The 19905-nt window shown below is 38.6% G+C and overlaps 1 protein-coding gene across 5 annotated transcripts in view; it reads left to right on the forward strand.

The window, feature by feature from the left end:
* The window catches only part of LOC107228230 (LIM/homeobox protein Lhx4), a 132731-nt gene extending 117092 nt beyond the window's left edge, over nucleotides 1-15639 (forward strand). For 2 of the 5 annotated variants that reach the window (XM_046731025.1, XM_046731026.1), the window contains 6 exons: nucleotides 4290-4464; nucleotides 5516-5727; nucleotides 6342-6534; nucleotides 8125-8291; nucleotides 11631-11846; nucleotides 12866-15639. In XM_046731025.1, the coding sequence (XP_046586981.1) occupies nucleotides 4290-4464; nucleotides 5516-5727; nucleotides 6342-6534; nucleotides 8125-8291; nucleotides 11631-11846; nucleotides 12866-13035 (1133 nt within the window). In that variant the 3' untranslated portion in view covers nucleotides 13036-15639. Of the gene's footprint in view, nucleotides 1-2596; nucleotides 3247-4289; nucleotides 4465-5515; nucleotides 5728-6341; nucleotides 6535-8124; nucleotides 8292-11630; nucleotides 11847-12865 lie in introns of those variants that run through there. The other 3 variants (XM_046731028.1, XM_015669616.2, XM_046731027.1) reach the window with 3 other exon arrangements.
* Nucleotides 15640-19905: the final 4266 nt, after the last annotated feature.

Consider the following 19905-nt stretch of genomic DNA (forward strand, 5'->3'; position numbering starts at 1 on the left):
TTTTACTTTTCAAGAGATACTCGTAGCTTGTAACTATAATAATTTGATAAATATTCTACGCGGGACTTTTTATACTCAGTCCAAAAGATTCTTTCCTTATGTCGAAGAATGTAACCACATGAGAGTGCAAATCCCACCATCTGCACTGCATTAAATCAACGCTTAACGCTTTGCGACACCACGCTACAAGGTGTACGAATTTCTCCTAATCGTTGTAAAAGTACTCAGGCATAGGTAACTGTTACTCTCCTCCAGGAAACCCTCGCCACTTGCCTTTCCACTTCAGACCAACGCCACACGTTGGGAACTCACCGAGAAATCCGAACCCGATCCGCCAAGAAGCTAGAATTTCATTCTCGCCTATGTGTTTATTTTCGGGGATACATAGATAAGTTCACACGAATAAAAGCCAACAACCTTTAGACTCGTTACGCATGATCGTGGACGCAGTTTATGAGATGCTTATGGTGAACCGAGAAGAAATAAAGATACATAAATAGACTAAACGATTCTTGAAAAAGAAGAAAATTTTTTCGGTTATTGTGATCTAATGTACGAGTTTTCCGCAAATTTTAGGTTTTGTTCCTTCGAATTAAAGTTTCTTGTTCGAATTGAAGTTTTCGATTCCAGATTATTTACAAACAACGGAAATGTTCAATTTCTGAGACTTCGAGTCAAAAAGAAATTTTTTTTTCCTCATCAGGAACAGAAAAGTGTAAGTGAAGTAACGCATTTCTATTATCTTCCGGTATATTTCCTCACTTTGTGATCGTCACACGTAAATTTGTCATCATAAGAATTATCTGTAATATATTTCAGTGTTTTATGTACGTGTGCAAGAATGCAACTGTGAAATATCTACGTAACGGAATTTTTCAAACTAGATCTGTGAAATTATAATTATTCAACTCGTACTCAGTATTCGTATGAATGTAGGCAGCAGATCAACCTTTAAAATATATTCTCCGGAGTATCTGAAAAAAAATATACGATTTTATACACATAATATGGAAATGGTTCGCGAATTATAATGAAAGTCTCGTATGACGATTCAATTTGTTTGCTTCCAATGATTTATATTAAACTTGATTAGGACGCTTCTCCTTGATATTCAACTTCGGTTGAAATCGAGAGCAGAACACAGATAACTCTCTCTATAATTATTAAAAACCTATCCAAGTATTAAAAATTCGATTAAAACGTAAACATCTAGATTAATCGAGTTGTTTCATAAACCACTGTGAGATTGATTTAAATAAATCATGAATTATAGATTACCTGTATATTGAATTAAAGAATAATTCCGAACCAATTCTATTCTGTAAGAATTCACTCGCTCAGATTGATTTTTCGCAAGCCTGATTCGGTCGGCTCTTCATTCAGGTAATTAAGAAAATCGACTATTTTTTGTTTCAAAGTCACACCTTTAAGAGTTGTATGAAGAGTAAATAAGATGCCTGTGAAAATTTGAGCCCCTAATGTCAATATTTAGTGGTTCCTAAACGTCATTTTCCAATTAATTGACACGCGAAAATAATATTACTTTCATTATAAATTTTGTAACTCAGTAACGAGGCAATGTACACAAATGTCGTATGCTGTTTAACTTCAGCTCAAATTCAAAAAATATGTTGAAAGTATACTGCTAATTTTTCTATCTGTTACTGTTCAAAATGCAAATCATACAGTGAAACGGACACTTCGTTGTCGAGTCTGTTATATTTACCCGTTATGTACATATATCTTCTCATGCAAATTAACACGATGTTCAAACAAGCGATACAAATTTATATCCCAACCAACGTACGATCTTTGTTGTTGACATTAAAAAAAATTTCTCGACCTGTTAACCTGTTAAATCGTTGATCGAGAAATCATGACAAACAAAGCAGTTCACCCGGTGAACGTGACGTCACGTTCAACAGGCCAGGAGGCCAATCGGCATCACCGAAAATCGATGACAAAAGTGCGAGATGTTCGATAAATTCGAAGTTTTTCAAGTTGATGACTTTACAGAGCGAACAAAAAAAAACAAACAAATAAATAAACAAATGGAGAAAGAAGGATCACAGAACTAAAAGTTTCGTTTTGAACATTGATAATTCCTTGCTGAAATTTAACCCTGAAATTAGACTGAGGGTCAATCTTTCCCTAAGTGATAACGGAGGGTTTGAACTTCTGATTAGACGCCGCGCTGCAGGAATCCAAAGGCCGAGAGCCAGGCCTCGGTTCATCTCTAATAGAACAAGCCCACCTTGAACGCGAAGGAATACACGAACCCCATTGGCAGCGCCTGAACGACCCTTGGCGTTGTCACGAAACCGTATTCAACGAGGCATCATCGTTCGCCCTTTCCCCCTCGCCATCCACCCACGCATCTTCACCCCCCCCCTCCCCCCCTCGTACTCTGCAAGGAGGACTTTTTGTCCGAGTGTGTAAATACGGGGGGTTGATGGGGATGGGGGTGTTTTAGCCGCGCCATGCTAAGGGCGGCGGTCCCTTCGACCAATGAAACGTGGGCTGTGGGTGGATGGGCGTAGCCAACCCCCCACCAACCCTCCGACAACACGTGCGCACAATCCACCCTCGCCTCTTCAGTCGAACGGTGAACGTCGCTCCATCAACTTCTTGTGGGACCGTCGTTGAGCAACAATGAAGTTCGGTCCTCCTCCTTCCGCAGCGACGGTAAGCCCGAAGTGACGGGAGGAGAATCCGATTTCGGTGTGTTTGGTGAAAAAGTGGAGTAATTGAAAAGAATACTTAGAAATAGTCACCCCCTCGTCCGTAGATGAAATATCGCTGATTATTTTCATTAAAGCGAAATTCACCTTCTGAGAAGTGGTTCGTACGATTTTTGTAACGTATTATCTGCGTGGGGGAGAAAGAAAAAAAAGTAAAAATAATGGAACGTTATCGATGACGCTGTGCGAACACTGAAGTGGTACGGCGTTAATGAGTGGTTGAGTCGTTGAGCTTTTAAAATTTGTAATCTGCCCGATATTTTTGTGGGGTTAAATTGTGTGGTTTCGATTTATTTAATGCAACCCAAAACGGGATGCATCAGTATGTTGGGATGTGAAATTGTCACCCTTGAGGGAATGTATCCGGGTCGAGGGGAGGTTTTGACGCCGCCTCAGAGCAGCCCTGAATCACATCATCATAATGCCAACAACGCGAGGAACGTTCACCCCCTTGAACTACCCGGAGCCGAATTAAAACTGCCGAATCTGCCCGACGTTTTTCTCTGTAAGTCGAAAGTGTACAACGGGATGTATAACGCTGTGCAAAGCGAGATGGCACAGTGATTTGCATGTGAAATTTTTGGAATAGTTCTCCGTAGATTTCATTGCGAAACTGATGACCAATTTTTAATTAACGAAAATCTCTCTTTTCGAACAGCGTCACGTTTAGTTTGACAATCCAGTGAAATCTTGATAAAAGAAATTTTTATTTTCTGACTAACAATTTTCAATGCTTGAACAATTGGAGCTGTCAAATGAGAACGCTAATTGGAAACAACGGATGGAATAAAAATAAAAACTCTGCAAATCTGTTTAATCTTGATAAGAATCTTCGTACTGTCTGTTTTACATAATTATCGAGTACCCTCACAAGATTGAAATCCTCTGTATTAGTGAAAAGGAATATTAACAAAAGTAAGTTCCGACAACTTTCAGCATTCGATTCAAATTTGTATTTATTTCTAGTAGCCTCAAAGGCATTACCAAATTCCGTGATGATTTCTTATACTTACTACCTTGGTTATGATGTATTTTTTTAAATAATCGTTGTTTTTCCAATAAATAAACCGTAAGATTCGAAAAACGTGATCACAGTCTCGGTTTTGTTTTTGAATGGTACGAAAAATGTTATCACAAAAAATGATTCCAACTCTACCGAATCTGTATTGTGCCCATTTTTCAATTCACACTCTTTCTGCTCTACAACACAATTTTACTCATCACCCCCCGCGTTAAAGTAATTTGCGATCGATATCGAATTTATAATTAAGTAATTTTTCTACACCCTCATACTCACGGTATAATTGATGAAAATTCAAGGTTACCGAAATCGAAACTGAAAGAAAAAAACAGTCATGTTGTTACAATACATCGACTTTTTCTTTGTCAGGAAACTTGTGCGTTAATAATACGCGTTTGAACCAAGACCTTTGTTGATCAGAATTGAAAATTTGGTGGTCCGGATACATGAAGCATCGGAAGGTGTTTGTCGAGTCACCAAAGCCGCAACCTTTCCAGTAAACACAGTTTTTCTGGTTTCTGTTTCAGCATCCATACCGAAGTGCGGTGGTTGTCAGGAAGCCATTTTGGACAGGTACATCCTGAGGGTGCTCGAGAGGTGTTGGCACGCTCGTTGTCTCACCTGTCGCGACTGCGGGGCACGTCTGACCGACAAATGCTTCGCTAGGAATGGTCACGTATTCTGCAAAGATGACTTCTTCAAGTAAGCATCAACTCATACTCGCCTTAAATAAGTCGCAAGCTCCAAAGTACCCACCAACATTTCCTACACCTTAAATACCGCTCTGTCGCTTTTTCCATCGCTACCAGAAACTTTTTTGTTTCCTCTCCAACGGGCGGAAGAATAAAAAATCAAGTCGCATGAGATTAAATGCCGAGGTTGGTCGATTCCTTGAACAGCCGGTTCCAGGCACTTTGCCATGTGTTCGTTTCTACTCCTCTGACCATACATGGCAGAAAATTACCGTCGCAACACGCAAGACGAAGAAGAAACGAGTACCTACATGATAAGATGTTGAAAATGTTACGGAAGTATGGTATAGGAGAAGAGTAGCACCAAAAGCATTAACAAAAAGATAATAGTTGGTGTAAACGTTATGAAATACGAGAGTTTCCTACACAAGTATGTCATATATAATAGATAAGATGTCCTTGTCTTTCTTAACGAAGCCTTAAGTACATCGGAACGCATCAAGTCTGTTTTACACACAGACATTGCGGGAAAAAAAATTGACTCTCTTTCACTCTTCCATGGAAAATCCCTCAGCGGCTACGCGGTATCGATTGTGGCATGATTGCACCCATACATCCCCACCCGCCATTCCTTCTTCCCGGGGAAGCTAGACGCCATATTTCTTCTGCGATACCTCGAGCTAAGGATCCCTCCATCCCTCCCCAACCCCAACCTCCGTCACCTCAGCATTTTTTTTTTTTTTTTTTGTTTTTTTTTATCTACAACGTGATACCTTGTACACTGCGCACGCACAAGTGTCAGGGTGACTCCGTTCCACCCTTCAACATTACATCACTCTTGGTTATTTTTCTTTCCACATTTACTAACTTCAAACTCACGAGATTAACCGAAGAGCAGAAATTTGAGGAATAATCGAACGAATACACCTACGGATAATGCATGTATGGTTTTGAAAGTGGTGAGAAAATGCCGAAAATTTTTTATTAATTAACAAATTCGGTCATACCGATCCAAGCAAATGACATGTACGAATGTAATGTGAAGGTGTTGTGTGTTGTTGGTGTGGCAGGCGCTTCGGAACGAAGTGTGCTGGCTGCGGGCAGGGCTTGGCACCATCCCAGGTTGTACGCAGGGCACAAGAGCTTGTGTACCACCTCACCTGCTTCTCATGCGCCCTTTGCTCGCGGCAACTGGACACCGGTGACGAGTTCTATCTCATGGAGGATAGGAAATTGGTCTGCAAACCCGACTACGAACAGGCCAAGGCCAAAGGTCAGTAATACCCAACTTTTATCCTTCAAGAATGAACCTTCTATCCCTGCAAGAATTTTGCATGCAAAGCTGAAAAAAAAAATTTCCAATCATTTGATTTCAAGTACTCATTGAATGTTGAATATTGATGTAAAGTTTACTGAAAATTTCAGTATAAATTTTACACAGACATTGAAGATCTGCGTATTAAGCCGAATTAGCAAAGAAAAGTCGCATGAGTATAATATTGTCAATTATTTCGAGTTTCAGAATCAATTTTTGTATGTTCCGAAGAACCTCACGATTTTTCTGCAGTTCTCCCAAAGTCTGTAATTTTTAAAATCTTCCACTCGTGATATTCACACATTTTAGGAAATTACAGACAAAAACTAAAATAACGTGAAAGTTTTCTGAATAAAATTATGCAAAAAAAGGGGGAACGTGTAAATATTTTGCGAAAGTGCAAAAATGGACACGGTATAACTTTATCATGGTGAATTTCTTCTGGAGTTTATCATGAAAAACCGTCATGAAGATGAAAACCGGTGAAATCATTTATCTGATATTAAGGTCACGTGTTACTGTAGCAGTATACACATCATCAGAAATTTACATCAACTGAAATGGAATTTCAGAGTTGGCTGACGGCGGTAGCATAGACGGCGATCAGCCAAACAAGCGGCCTAGGACGACGATAACAGCGAAGCAATTGGAAACGCTGAAATTGGCGTACAACAACAGTCCAAAACCTGCGCGGCACGTGAGAGAACAGCTTTCGCAAGACACAGGGCTGGACATGCGCGTCGTTCAAGTCTGGTTCCAGAACAGGTTGGTTTCAGAGACTGCTTTGAATTGCATTTGATGTGTGAAATGGGAAATACCTTAAAAAATGTCTACATGGAAACAAGTGTCGTGTTCTAAGAACAGTTTTTCAATAACCGTAAATTGGAGTTTTGAATATCCAGTCTTCCTTGGATCGCTTCGAAAGAAAATTTTTACAGTCTTTACGCACAATTCAGTCAATATGAATATCAAGTCACCGCTTCATCCGAAGATGCTAGAATTGATCCATTGCTAAATAATTACCCTCTTTAAGCTGAAAATGAAGTAAAGTCCCGGGAAGTCGAATCTAAAATTTCAAAACGTCATAAAATGCCTTTGGATTCAATTTTGTACTTTAAATACGTAAATTAAAACAAAACCATTTTAAATATCATCCAGCCATGAATTGATAGACCACTTCAATCGACACGAGTGAAAAATTTCGCTGTGTAAAAAGTGCTTTGGACTCGTAGCCTCACTCGTTAATATCGCTTCTGAACTTGATGGTATTCGGTCGGTCCAAAGGGGTTCACCACCAACTGCCAAAGGCTTCCGAAGCCCCGCGGCTCGGATGAGGGTCCAGATACTCCAGCTCCAGGCTCCGACGCGCCACAGATGAACGATCAAAATCTATTTTCACCGCAATTTATACCCCGAGTAATCATAAGCCAGATTTCTGGTCTGAAGCGGCTTTAAAACTCGCAAAATGTGGCCACACCTCAGTACGTGCGATTTTGTTTAGACATTGGAGTTTCTCGAAGCTTTTTCGGGCGTTGAACCTCGGACGAAATTTTTCTTCGACAATTTGACTGAAAATTCTGAATTATCCAAGTTTGCACAGGTTCTAAGAATATTTACTATCAGAGAGCATTTTTAAAATGCTCAACACATAGTGTCTTTTATGTCTGCTTCACCATTTACAAGTTCCCTCGAAAAATATCATTTTTTTTTTTTACTGTCGTATCAATATTTATTGATATTCTATTTCACTATTCTGGGACTTCCTAATTTTTTCTTGGACTCAAGGAATTCCGAATTCATCGAACTTTCTGAAGAATTAGGAAGCAAATTTTAGAGTAAACTTCGAATCGATATCCCAAATTTTAGAAAAAATTTTTTATTTAGTTAGTTGAAATGGTTGATTTGAAAATCTGTTCAACACGACGTTATTTTTAAACTGTGCGATATTACTCTAATTCCGATTACTCTAATTTCTTGGAATTTTAAAGTCGGATACTTAAAAAAATATAGATTTCTCAGATATCAAACGATCGAAAGCAATATTATATTACCTACGGTACAGTATTGAACGTAAGAAAAAAAGTTTTGAAGCTTTCACGAAAATTTCAAAATGAAACTTGAGATATTCTTCTTTGTTGCTCCACGTGGCAGAAGTTATTCGTTTACGTGAACATCAACAATAATTTGACATTCCATGTAAAATTTCCATCCAAAGTTCCAGTGCCTGAATTTGTCAGGTTATCCAACTTGTCTGCATAACTTGTCTGCATCTCAAAGATCGTAATGAACATGCGCGTTAAAAAATGTTTACATTTCCTCAAAATCTAAACTGAAATTTTCTTTCCGCTGTCGCAGAAGAGCGAAGGAGAAGAGATTGAAAAAGGACGCGGGAAGGACTCGTTGGTCGCAGTATTTCCGGAGCATGAAGGGCGGCAGCGGAGGCGGACATTCGCCTCGGCACGAAAAGCTCTTGGACAAAGACGAGCTGAAAGTGGATCTGGACTCGAGTTTCAGTCACCACGGTGAGTTGCGCATGTCCGTTTCAGTTAATGAGAAGAATAATGGCGAGGGTGAAGAATGGACAGGTTTCAAAGTTCAAGGTCATTGGCTTTAAAAATCGGGAAGTTCGTCACACGTCACGGAATTAAGGAACCAATCCTTGCACAGCAGCTGATATCTTTCGCGGTTACACAAGCTGATAAAATATTTAAGAAACGACTACCGCTAACTGTCGGCAATGCGAGCCCCAGATTTCAGGCCGCAGATTAGGAAACACGCGATTCTGCTGATATTTTACCTGCGCCGTTACGCCGGGCGGAAGTGCCATTTCGCAGCACGTGCCGTATTCTTCCCTATTAATTATTCCTGGATTATTCTTGCACTCGCCGCTACGATCGTTCGGGATTCCATCTGATATCAACATCCTACACTGAGAGAAATTTTTAGTTTCGGTTACAGCTCGGTACTTAACTATTTCCATTTTTTACCACAATCGAAAAATATAGTTGTAGGTACAAAATGAAAATTAGTTTTCTAGCTGTTACCGGAAAGTCTAGTATCCGTTATTACTATTCTTTCTCATTATCATCACTGTTTCTCTATTTTCTTGTAACTGTCTATAATATAATCCCAACTATATTCAAACAGTTTTTTTAACGATACCTGTTTTACTGAATTGTTTACTGAAATTTTTCTCAGTGTAAGAGAAATCTCGAAGCAGACTATAATCCATGTCAATTGATTGAGATATTTTTAGAATTTTGTGATATATTTTGCCAACTGTTTTTTTCACTTTAAATGGTCAAGTATAAGTTATGAAAATGTGAGATTATGTGTCACGGTTATAAAAATAGGCATACTTGGTTTTGTTATTCGGTGAAATATTTCAGCGCAAAATAAGAATCTGATTTTTAGTAAAGTTTAGGCTTTTCGAAACGAGTGAAAAATCTTGTCTCGTGAACAACAATGTCAAGCTTTTTCTAGAGTCGAGTAATATACATGTATTAGAAATAAGCATAATTAGATATGCCTGCGTAGAATTTTGACAAAAATTCAGCGTCACCGAAGAAAAAGAAACTAAATAAGGATTTCAAATCGCAGAATAGAAAAAAATGTTGAAAAAATCTGACTGAAAACCGCCAACTTGAACAGTGCAAAAAATTCATCCGTTCGTTCGGTTTAACTAAATATACCAGCGCATTTCGTTCCGAATGAATTTTCGACAGAAAAACGAGCACAAAAAATATTTCTCCACAGAAAGCTGTTATAAAATTTTTATCTCACAATTAGTTATTAATAGTAAGAATTATTATAATTCAAGTTCATAATAAGCTGTCTGAACAAAACGATTTGATCATACTTGGAGTTTAATTTTTTTTACGAACTTTTGTCCGTGATCTATTTATATCGCCACAACTTTTTCCCCCTATCATCGTCACCCTGCCATCAAGATAGAAGCACGTTGCGGGTCGGCCGTGCAAAGTCGTTCTAGTGTGACTCCTCTCGACATATGGAGGGCATTATATAGCATAACCGGACGAAGAGGTGAACCAGGTCATTATCGGCAGGGGGTTGGAGTCTCCTGTCCTGTTATACGTGCCGAGCGTTACACGAAAACTGTGATTTATTACTACTGACAGGCAGAAACTGTACGATTCTTTGTTATCTCGTATTTTTTCTTATAGCTAATAACTGTGCCTATAACTGCACTTGTTCATAGACCTTTTTTCCGCCTAAAATCCTGCCGCGCAAGCCTACGCTGACTACTCATCCTCGTGGAAAATTTTACGCACGCGATGATGATCGATAACAAGCTGTTGCAAAGGGCGTCAACGTATCGCTGTCACGCCCCTTGTGAAAAAAAAAAAAAATAAAAAAACTAATTTTCGGCCAGTTTTTCACGGTCGCAACTTTGATCTGACTTAAATCTGGTCACGGTATAGAATACAATGCGACATAAAAATTTTCACATTTTTAGGTCTTGTGGACTTACCGTTTTCGACAAACGCATTGATCGATTTCATCATGTTTTCAAATTGAACATTTGTCTTCTCACTTCCTTTTGTCAGAAAAAATATGACGTACGGTGTCTTTTATTTAAAAAAACGGCTGATCTCTCCGAATATGAAATTCGTTTTGAAGCCGATGTTAAGAAACTGTGAAAATCAACATTTTAGACTTTTTCAGTCTTGTATATTTTTAATTAATGGTTTTTGGTTTACCGTGTGAAAAATTTCCAAGGATCTCGAATTTTCCGTGTATATGTTGTATCCCTGGAATATCAGTACCGATTTAATTATAAACCCATTTTCATAATGGCACTCGGAAAATTACGGAATATACTCGAAAATGTTTTATTTTTCACGTAAAAAGTGACAAGTGCAATATATTGTGAATATCGGATCGGTTGTTCCATTACTAATTTTTTTTTCCTGAAATTAAGCGTGTTCTTCAACATCGCATTTCAGTTCGACATAGAATATTTCGATGATTGCGTCTTTTTCAACTATTTTTCACCAAAACTCTGAAGCGTTCCAGCGTATTAGAAAACTTGACTGATAAGATGAAAAGACAGATAGATAGTGAGAGCGAGGATCGGAGATGGGATGTGGACTAAATGGTAATTATTCGGGGAGGCTCGGGGCTTTGATCTACCCTCGATCGGAGTCGGTACAGTCGGTATATCTACCCCACGATCGGGACAGATGATTGTGACGTGAGCTAACTCGTGTTTTATATCTGCAGCGTAACGTGTGGCGACTACCCCCATATGCCTATAACAGATACATCTATGGGGGGTAGGGCTGGAAATAAAAGTATGGAACAAAAAAACCGTAGAAAAAACAGATGATTAATTATGAATTATTACAGGCTCCCGCCTGAGCACGTCGACCGACATACCTTATCAATTATTATTGTCAACAGTAGTAATTGAACGCATCGCAGGCTCCGTTTATCATACGTGTCAATTCACATTTTTATACAGTTACGATCGATGAATTAATTGCGGAACACGCGTTTACAGATAGTATATAAATAAACTTATAATCAAGCACATAGACCTCAAGCACCGCTCATCGATGTGTAATATTGCAGATGTAATTGATACTCGTTATACTTTTATCAAAATTGGAAATACCAATTAAATGATTTTATCTGCAGATAACCGTGGTTTTCGAACAAAAATTCGATTTAGTCGGCTATGGAGTTTTTGTTTTTTATTTTTTTACATTCTTCTCTTAGTGTTTTCGAAGTTCGTAGTTCCTTGAAACAAAACGCTTACAACTGTTGGATAATTAGTAGATGAATCTGTTTCACTCTAAATCGATGCTTACACTTTTCCTTCTCAATTTTTTCGACAGATTTGAGCAACGACAGCTACGGAACAGTCGTCAACATGGGTATGGACGGCGAGGGTGCGAGTCCAGGGGGTGGTGGGGGTGGAGGAGGCGGTGGACCACCTCGAGGATATCTTGGCGGCACGACACCGCCGTACCTCTCGGCATCGAGATCACCCTCGTTGCCACCACAGTTTCCTTATCCACCCGACTCGGGGTTGTCCGTCTACACCACCCTCGGTAATTATCGTTATACTATATTACACTCATTGGACTCTTTCAAATCAGCAGAAAATTTATCGTTTTTTTCTTTTTTGAAACCATGGTTGAAAACTAGTTTATACCGTCCGGAGATTTTCCCAAAGCGAGATTTTTAGTTTAAGTCTGAACGGTTTCTCACAACGTGCAACTTTTGACTATTCAAATAATTATCTAAACAAAAAAATTGATACATGTATATTCTAGTTTCATCGGAGAATTTTTCAAAATAATCACGAGTACATAATATAGAACGATATTAACATAATAAATATATATATATATATATATATGTATATAAAACAAAAAAATATATCAATATATTTTCCTTGACTGAATCAGTTTAATATCACATGCAACTAAATTCAGAATTTTTGAACTTCTTGAATATACCCGATTTATCTCAATTCATTTTCGTATAATTTTGTTCGAAATTTCTCACAACAGCTGATGCGAAAACAGTCAATTTTTTCAAACTAAGGAATATTTATAAATAAAACGATCAATTCAATATCCGAAAAATTGGAGCATATCTGACAAAGATTTTCCATGATATTTTAGTTCCACAACAATCAATGCAAATTTAAGAATTTAATTAAGCTTTACAATTGGAACGTTCCAAGTGATAAACCTCTATGGTTTTTGCTCTATTTCTAATATTTTTGTCAACTTATATAACCACTAGAATTCAATCCACAGTTCGAACGTTCTAATTACAAATCTTTCTTTCAAATTATTTGTCTCTTTTTCGTCATCGAATTTGCTCGGATTCGTTTTTATTACATAACAAGAATGTTATTTCATTAATATTCTCTCTCATTGGGGGAAATAAGATAGCTGTAGGTTTTTTAAAAAGTTTTCCACGCCAATCGTGAAAATGAGCCGAAAAAAATGACGATTCTTATGCCTTATCGCTTGGAATTTGACTGATTGTGAGAAGTCGGCGATATAATATCACTGCATCGTTGAACATGGTTGTAATGAGAAAACTGATCCCTCAGGAGGACCCGGCGGTATGGTACCAGGACCAGCGTCGGACTTGAGCAACGAGTCGAGTGGGGGTGGCGGGGGTGGAGGAGGCGTAGGATACCCCGACTTCCCCCCATCGCCAGACTCATGGCTTGGAGAGACACCGGCGCACCCTCACCATCATCCTCACTACGCCACATAACCCCCCAAATTCGTCGCGACCCCCGTAAAAATTGCCTGATGAACCGCGAAGATCGATTGATATCAGCTACAGCAATCACGCGATACTTGGGAACAACTTTGGCAAAAAAAAAAACAAAAACCGTCAAAGATTTGTCAAACAATACACGGAATTTTATTTTCCAATTTTCTTATCCTCTATTTTTAACATGTTCACTTATTCTGTTTTGATTTTATATCTTGTACGAATTCAATCCACCCCCACCCTCTTCCTACCCTCGATCAACTTCCAAAAAAACTGTGTGACCACGTGTTGTTTCCCAACGTTCGATCGTGCATGGTCAAAGGTAAGACCGGCGTTGACAGAAAAGAATGATAAGAGAAAAGAAAGGACAACAATAAAAGAACAAACTCATCATCACACTTCATGTTGACTACCATTAAACTATTATTTATTCTTATTATAGTCGTTACATATATTGCGTACATGCTATACATGTATAATTACACGTGACACTACTATAAATATAACATTGCTATTAACATAGATTTATATTAAACAAACACACACACACACACACACACGCACACACACACACACATATATATATATACAAGTTCTTTGTTTCACGTTACGATATAATAATATCTTATAGATTTAATATTTGGTAGCTAGGGTAGGTATAGATTAATTATTGTGTCGTACCGTTAAAAACAATTTTAGGTATGTAGTCTGTATACAGGAACAGCGTGCTCCCATCTTAATCACGATGGATAATTTATCGATCCTACTGCAACCAATATGAAATAAAGTTACGTCAACAAGCCTCTGTGAATAATAACGAGAATCGAAAAATCAGAGAACGCTGAATCGAATAGCCAATAGCTTGTAAGTGTCGAAGTTTAAGGTCGGAGATGATTTTACTCTTTCAATAATAATTACGTTGAGATTTTCATTTCATGTTTCTCTCGATATTTCCGCAGTAGGGAAATAGAATTATTGAAAACACATGCAATTGGCACAAAATTCAGTTGATCAAATATCGAGTTTACCCGGAAATTAGGAGAAATCGATTTTCGGATAAGTAAGCGACCGGTAAATATTGTTCGGATAAATTTCTTTTTTTTTACTTTTGTGTAACACTTGTACAGACACAGCTCGCTAATCAGCGTTGAATTATACTTGAAGTTTTATACCGCTCTTAAAGTTTGACCAGAAAATTGTTTTGTTATACCTGACACTGGAAGTATATCTGAGCACGATGCTCCTCGTCAATCGATGCGGTACTTTTGTCTTCTACCACGCTTCTGTAACGCTATATGGGAATAAAACATAAAGTATTGTAAATACGTCAGATTAGATTTTATTGTACATGTATGCTTTTAGCTATCAGAGTTTAAAAAAATCATCATGTACCTATAACATATTATACCCGCACTGGAAGTCTCCTCGTCTATAAGTTGTGTACATATAACATATATGTATAGTATAATAATTACAAGCCTTCCGCAACGTACAAAAATTATTGCGTCTGTCCCTTGTAACTCCGCTGCGTTTGCTCAGCTGATTCATATACATTCATAATATAACTAATAATAATATTCAATAATCACATACAACCATTACTTTATGATACATTACTACCATCGCCATGACATATGTATTACAATTTGCGTATACGTGCAACACAGTTTTTGTGTAAAATTTTATCAAATTTATATTAAAAAAAGAAAAACCAAACGAAAGAAAAGAAATTTGTCGACTCATTGTCCGTTGCCGAAGAGCTTTATATATATATGTGCCCGGAAAAATGTTTTGGTCAAAGAATTGCGGTGGAATCAGGACCGTTGCGATCGCGTACAAAACGCATCGAGTCGCGTAACCACTAATCTGGGTGTCTTAATTGTCCATATTACACGTTGAAAAACAACTTCACAGTAATGAGCAGAGAAATACGGTTAATTCCGAGCTGCAGCGGTATTTTTCTCAAAAAATTGACCCGATCAATATTGGGATCCAAAATACGGGCGCGGCCGTACGCAATATGGCGCCCATGCTAGCGATCAGCTGATCGTATCAGACGAAAATCACACAAATGTGAAAGCATAGGAAATCTCGTGCAAGTTGCTAAGCCTCTGTTTTGTTACATTCAGTTTATGCGGGGCGAAGAATTCAATGGAAAAGTATTTTATAATTATATATGGTAATATCACCCGATATCTTGGATCCTAATAAGTGTAAGGGAAAATTTTCGTCCTTTTGTTGATACTCAAAATTGATCATAGACGAACACGTCAGATTATGTGTCCCTAAGTCGCGAGGATCTAGTGATAATTATATATTGGCCGAGTATGTATGCGATATAGCGATAGCGATAATCTTGTACATTCAATTATATAATATATTATATACATATTATACTCGAATCAAAGCCATTGACTCGTCCCAATCGCGCAGTGTATAATATTAGAATGTCGGATGACTTGTGGCGTTCACTATAATTATTCAAGGACAGATCCATGCGGCATTTTGCGTGGTTTTCCAAAAATTCATTCATAACCAGTTATTGCGGATATTTATATTATTATCTAGTCATCACGTGATAATAAAATTGATCATAATCAATTCCTCCGATAGGTTAGCATTATTATTGACCCTCCTTTTCGTCTTATTAATATGTATATGTCTGCAGCATACAGGAGTCAGGACTTTCAATATCCCATACGATAGTTTGCGGCTTCATTTTTTCTACAATATTGAGTCGAAATGATAGCGTTTTGAAATTGAACAAAATCTTGAGAAACACGCAAGAGACGAAAAAAGATTGAACCGTATTAAAATAGATTCATTTTAATTTGATTAAACTGAATCACAAAATAAAGAAACAAATAAAAAACAATGAAGTGTAATTTAACAAGAAATTGAAATACCGTGATGTTTCTCGGAACCAAACTTGAAAACTTCCTTATTCTACTTGGTAATTGACATTTTACGTCAGGTTGCATCTAGTGTACACGTCACGCAAACCAGAATAATTCGAGCTTCATAACTATACAAACAATTTTCGTAAATAAGCTTATGCCGTACTACGACCCATGAAAAGTTTTAAGATTGACTTATTGTCGGTACAGGGCTTCTATTGCTGTCGATGTTACGAACTGCGGCCCATATTTCTGTCCCAGTATCGTTGATCGACACTGGGCCGATATGTCCTACCTAACGTTAACCAGCCAATATTGCTGGCCATCGCGAAACTAGTATTGTTTTTCAGACCAATAGTCTATTTCATGGTTCGTGAAAATCAAAATATAGTTTATGCTTTCGCTACCGGTACTAATCTGACCCTTGACCGACGAAGCGGAACACCGCTGACCTCTTACGGATATTGTAATGCTTTGTAAATAGAAATTTTATCAAAAATCAGTTACAAACAGAGAATATCATTTTGTTATAACCAGTATAATATGTACTCAAATATACTTATCATGTTTTGGAAGCAAAAAGTTTCTGTTGTTTAAAGTTTTCGTATTTGTATCACACTGGGGATCGTTTTTGGTCAAATGCATGTGAGCAAAAAAATCGCTCGGTGTACTTTCACAAAGCAACTAATTCTAAAAATAAATACCGGTCCCATAATTACTGAAGCGAAGGTCATTTTGCGTCATTCTGTATTTCACTACAGTAGTAGTTTACCCAGCTGGAGATGATAATTTCAAATGCATTTTGACTTGAAATTTAATCAAATAATTATACTGTTTTTAATTTATTTTTATTTTTACTAATGTAAAACACAATGTAATTCTATCATTCGCATTTCTATTAGCGCAGCTTTGAATTACGGCATCTGGCTCTCGATACTAAGGCAGGCGATGGTGGTTTTACTAGTACTGATGCTGGAAACATGGAACAACGCGGGCTTAGCGTCGGCAAACAGAAGTTCAATACCGGGTCTTGGCCAGTCGTGATGTGCTTACTACTGGTACTCGAGATATGGAATAGCAGAGTGGGGTACAAAAATGCGAAAGACTAAAAGTCGACGGGACGAAATCCCGAAAGTCAAACTACCGACAGTTAAAAACGTAGATAGATCATAAATACGAAAAGATGACTTTTAGAGGAATAAAAATTGAGAAAGCGAAAATGTATAAATAAATTTATATCGACATTTTTTGTGAGAATGGCTAATATTACGAAGGACAAAATATTGAATTGCGAAAAAACCGAAGAGTCAAAAAATCCCCACCTTGCTTTTGCCACTATACATATGTGCATCGAGTTCACTGTAAACAGTAAACAGTAAAGCCTTACCTGCTGCTACTCGATTTAACAGAAATTTCATGGAACTCGTTGAAAACTGGGAATTAAAGCGTCCGCTTTCTGGTTGAGGGTCTCGGTCGGTAAAGGCGAGCTGCGCGTGGTGGCTGCGCACTCAGCAGGTCAAGGTTTAGCAAATTGCTGTCACATATTGCATTAGGTTTATGTTTATATGATTCTTTTATATTAGAAGCTTTACGTTGTGTATTAAACTAACAGGTCAAAGGTAGTCAAGAAAGATATAATGGTAATTCCTTATGCTTACCGTTGACTGAAGAATATGAAGACGGATGCCCCTAGGTAAATTTTAGTAACCAGTTTTCGGCGGGCAAAAGGACCCAGGTGGGCCTGGGAGCGTAGTAGGGTTCAGCTCTATCGACTCTACCTAACGAGCTCGCACCGACATTCGTAGCAGCCAAAGTAGTGTCGGTATGAAAGCTTGAGATTGAGTCAGTACAAAGTGAGTACGTGAGACTAGTCGACTGCGACTTAGAAATGTCGATCAGCTCGATCATCCCCGTGAGAAGACGCGTAAAAGCGTCCACCGTCAACCACCTCCTCCCACCTCCTCGCGCCGTTGGCCTCCTCGTCAACCTCGGCGCCGTTCTCCTCCTCCTCCGCCCCGACCTTGTCATCATCGTCGTCATCGTCCTCCTCGACCACCGCCGAGCACTTCCAACCAGCGCCAAACACTTCCTACCCCCTCCAACCACCTCCTACCACTTCCGACAATTTCTGAAAATCACCTACCACCCGTAACACCTTTTACCATTTACGAACAGCTACAACCACCCCCTGCCACCTACTACCTGCGCCTATCGCCACCTACCATTTCCGAACACCTTCAACCACCTCCGACGACCTCGGACTAGCTTCGTCCTCTTCGCCACCCTGCTCCTCCATGTATTCTGCAACATGAATATTCATAATTATTCCAACAACTTTTCATTTGCTCTCTCGATCTTGAATTTTCATAGGCATCGAATCGAAACGCTGTTTCAGCTGGTCGCAAGTGAAGTATCTGCGTTGGGTGGAGGAGCAGAATTGTTTTTCGAAAAGTATTCGGATGGAAGAAGAATCAGAGTAACTGTAATACATCACGGATGCGCTGATTTTGAACGAGATGGAATGGATGCTTCGTATATGAGACAGTATTTAACGCTGCGTAGTGATTCAAAGACGTAGAAAGGTGATAGGAAGAGAAAGAACGACGCTTCTTAACACTTCGAGTGTATTTTAACACACATTTGAAAGATACGAGCGAAATTTTTCATCATCCAACTGTCGCAGAACGGCAGCGTTATTCGCCGACCCGTTCACTGAAGAATATATCTGCAGTCAACGGCTGACCATCGAAGGGACTGGTCGCTTGAGTTTGGAATCGGCAGGAGAGATGAAGTGTGTATTTCTTGCATGAAACGTGAAAACTAAAATCATTATACATCATACATCATCATACGTATTATGAAAGGTCGAAACCAAAGTTTGGATGTCGGATGTTCAGAAAGTGACGTCACCAATCTCAAATCAGCTAGCCGAATTCCTCAGTCTGGAAACAACCGCGCAGTAGAGCGGACGGATGAGAGTCGCGCTCCGCAGATTTCGAGTAGCGGGTTCTCAACCTCCCGGATCCCGCGCTTCGGGTCCGCTACGCGGTGAAACTCGACTTCCAGGACAAGCGCTCCGTGGTTCCTGGTTCATGTTTACAATAAATTATTTCAATTCGTTTTTCGCGCAAGCCCAAATTCAGTAGCTGTGAGTGCGCTAATAAAATTTCTATAACTTTATAATCTTCTCATAATTTTTTTGGTAGAATGTGTCAATAAAAAAATTATATTGAACCTTACACATTATTTTTGATTTGTTCTCATGCTGAAAACATTTATTAGTATTCGAGGTATAACTCGAGGTGGTTGGCGGTGGTCGTTGGAGGTGGTTGCGGGTAATCAAGGCGATTCAGGAGGAGGGGGACGAGGATTTGTGCTCGGTGAGTAAAACACTTTTATAATATATGATGGCAATTGTAATTATATTTTATCTAAAATATTTCAAACTAGTCACGCTTACATTAAATTATTTCAATTCATTTTTCGCGCAAGCACATGTTCAGTAGCTTCAAATGCGCTAATAAAATTGATTATATTATTAATTAATTAATTAATTATATTGATCCTTGAACAATGTTTTTGATGTGTTCTTATACTAAAAACATTCGTTACTATTCAAGGTATAACCCGAGGTAGTTCGCGGTGGTTGCGGGTGATCGAGGTGGGCGAGGAGGAGGACGAGGATGACGAGGACTTGTACACTGTGAGTATAACATTTTTATTATATTCATTAGAGTAGGAGTAGGATCAGGAGTAGGAGTAGTGGGAGTTGAAGTAGAAGTGGTAGAAGTCGGAGTAGGAATAGGAGTAGTCGTAGTAGTAGGAGTTGGAGTAGAGTAGGAGTAGAAGTAGATGTATGCGGGGAGGGGCGGGGAGGGGATATTATCATATCAAGTTATCAGTAATAAGCAATTGCGGGTAAAATATTAGCTTACTTTTGTAAGTATTTATGAATATAGCCTCTACGAAT

The sequence above is a fragment of the Neodiprion lecontei genome, chromosome 2, assembly GCF_021901455.1.
Source record: "Neodiprion lecontei isolate iyNeoLeco1 chromosome 2, iyNeoLeco1.1, whole genome shotgun sequence".
NCBI lineage: Eukaryota > Metazoa > Arthropoda > Insecta > Hymenoptera > Diprionidae > Neodiprion > Neodiprion lecontei.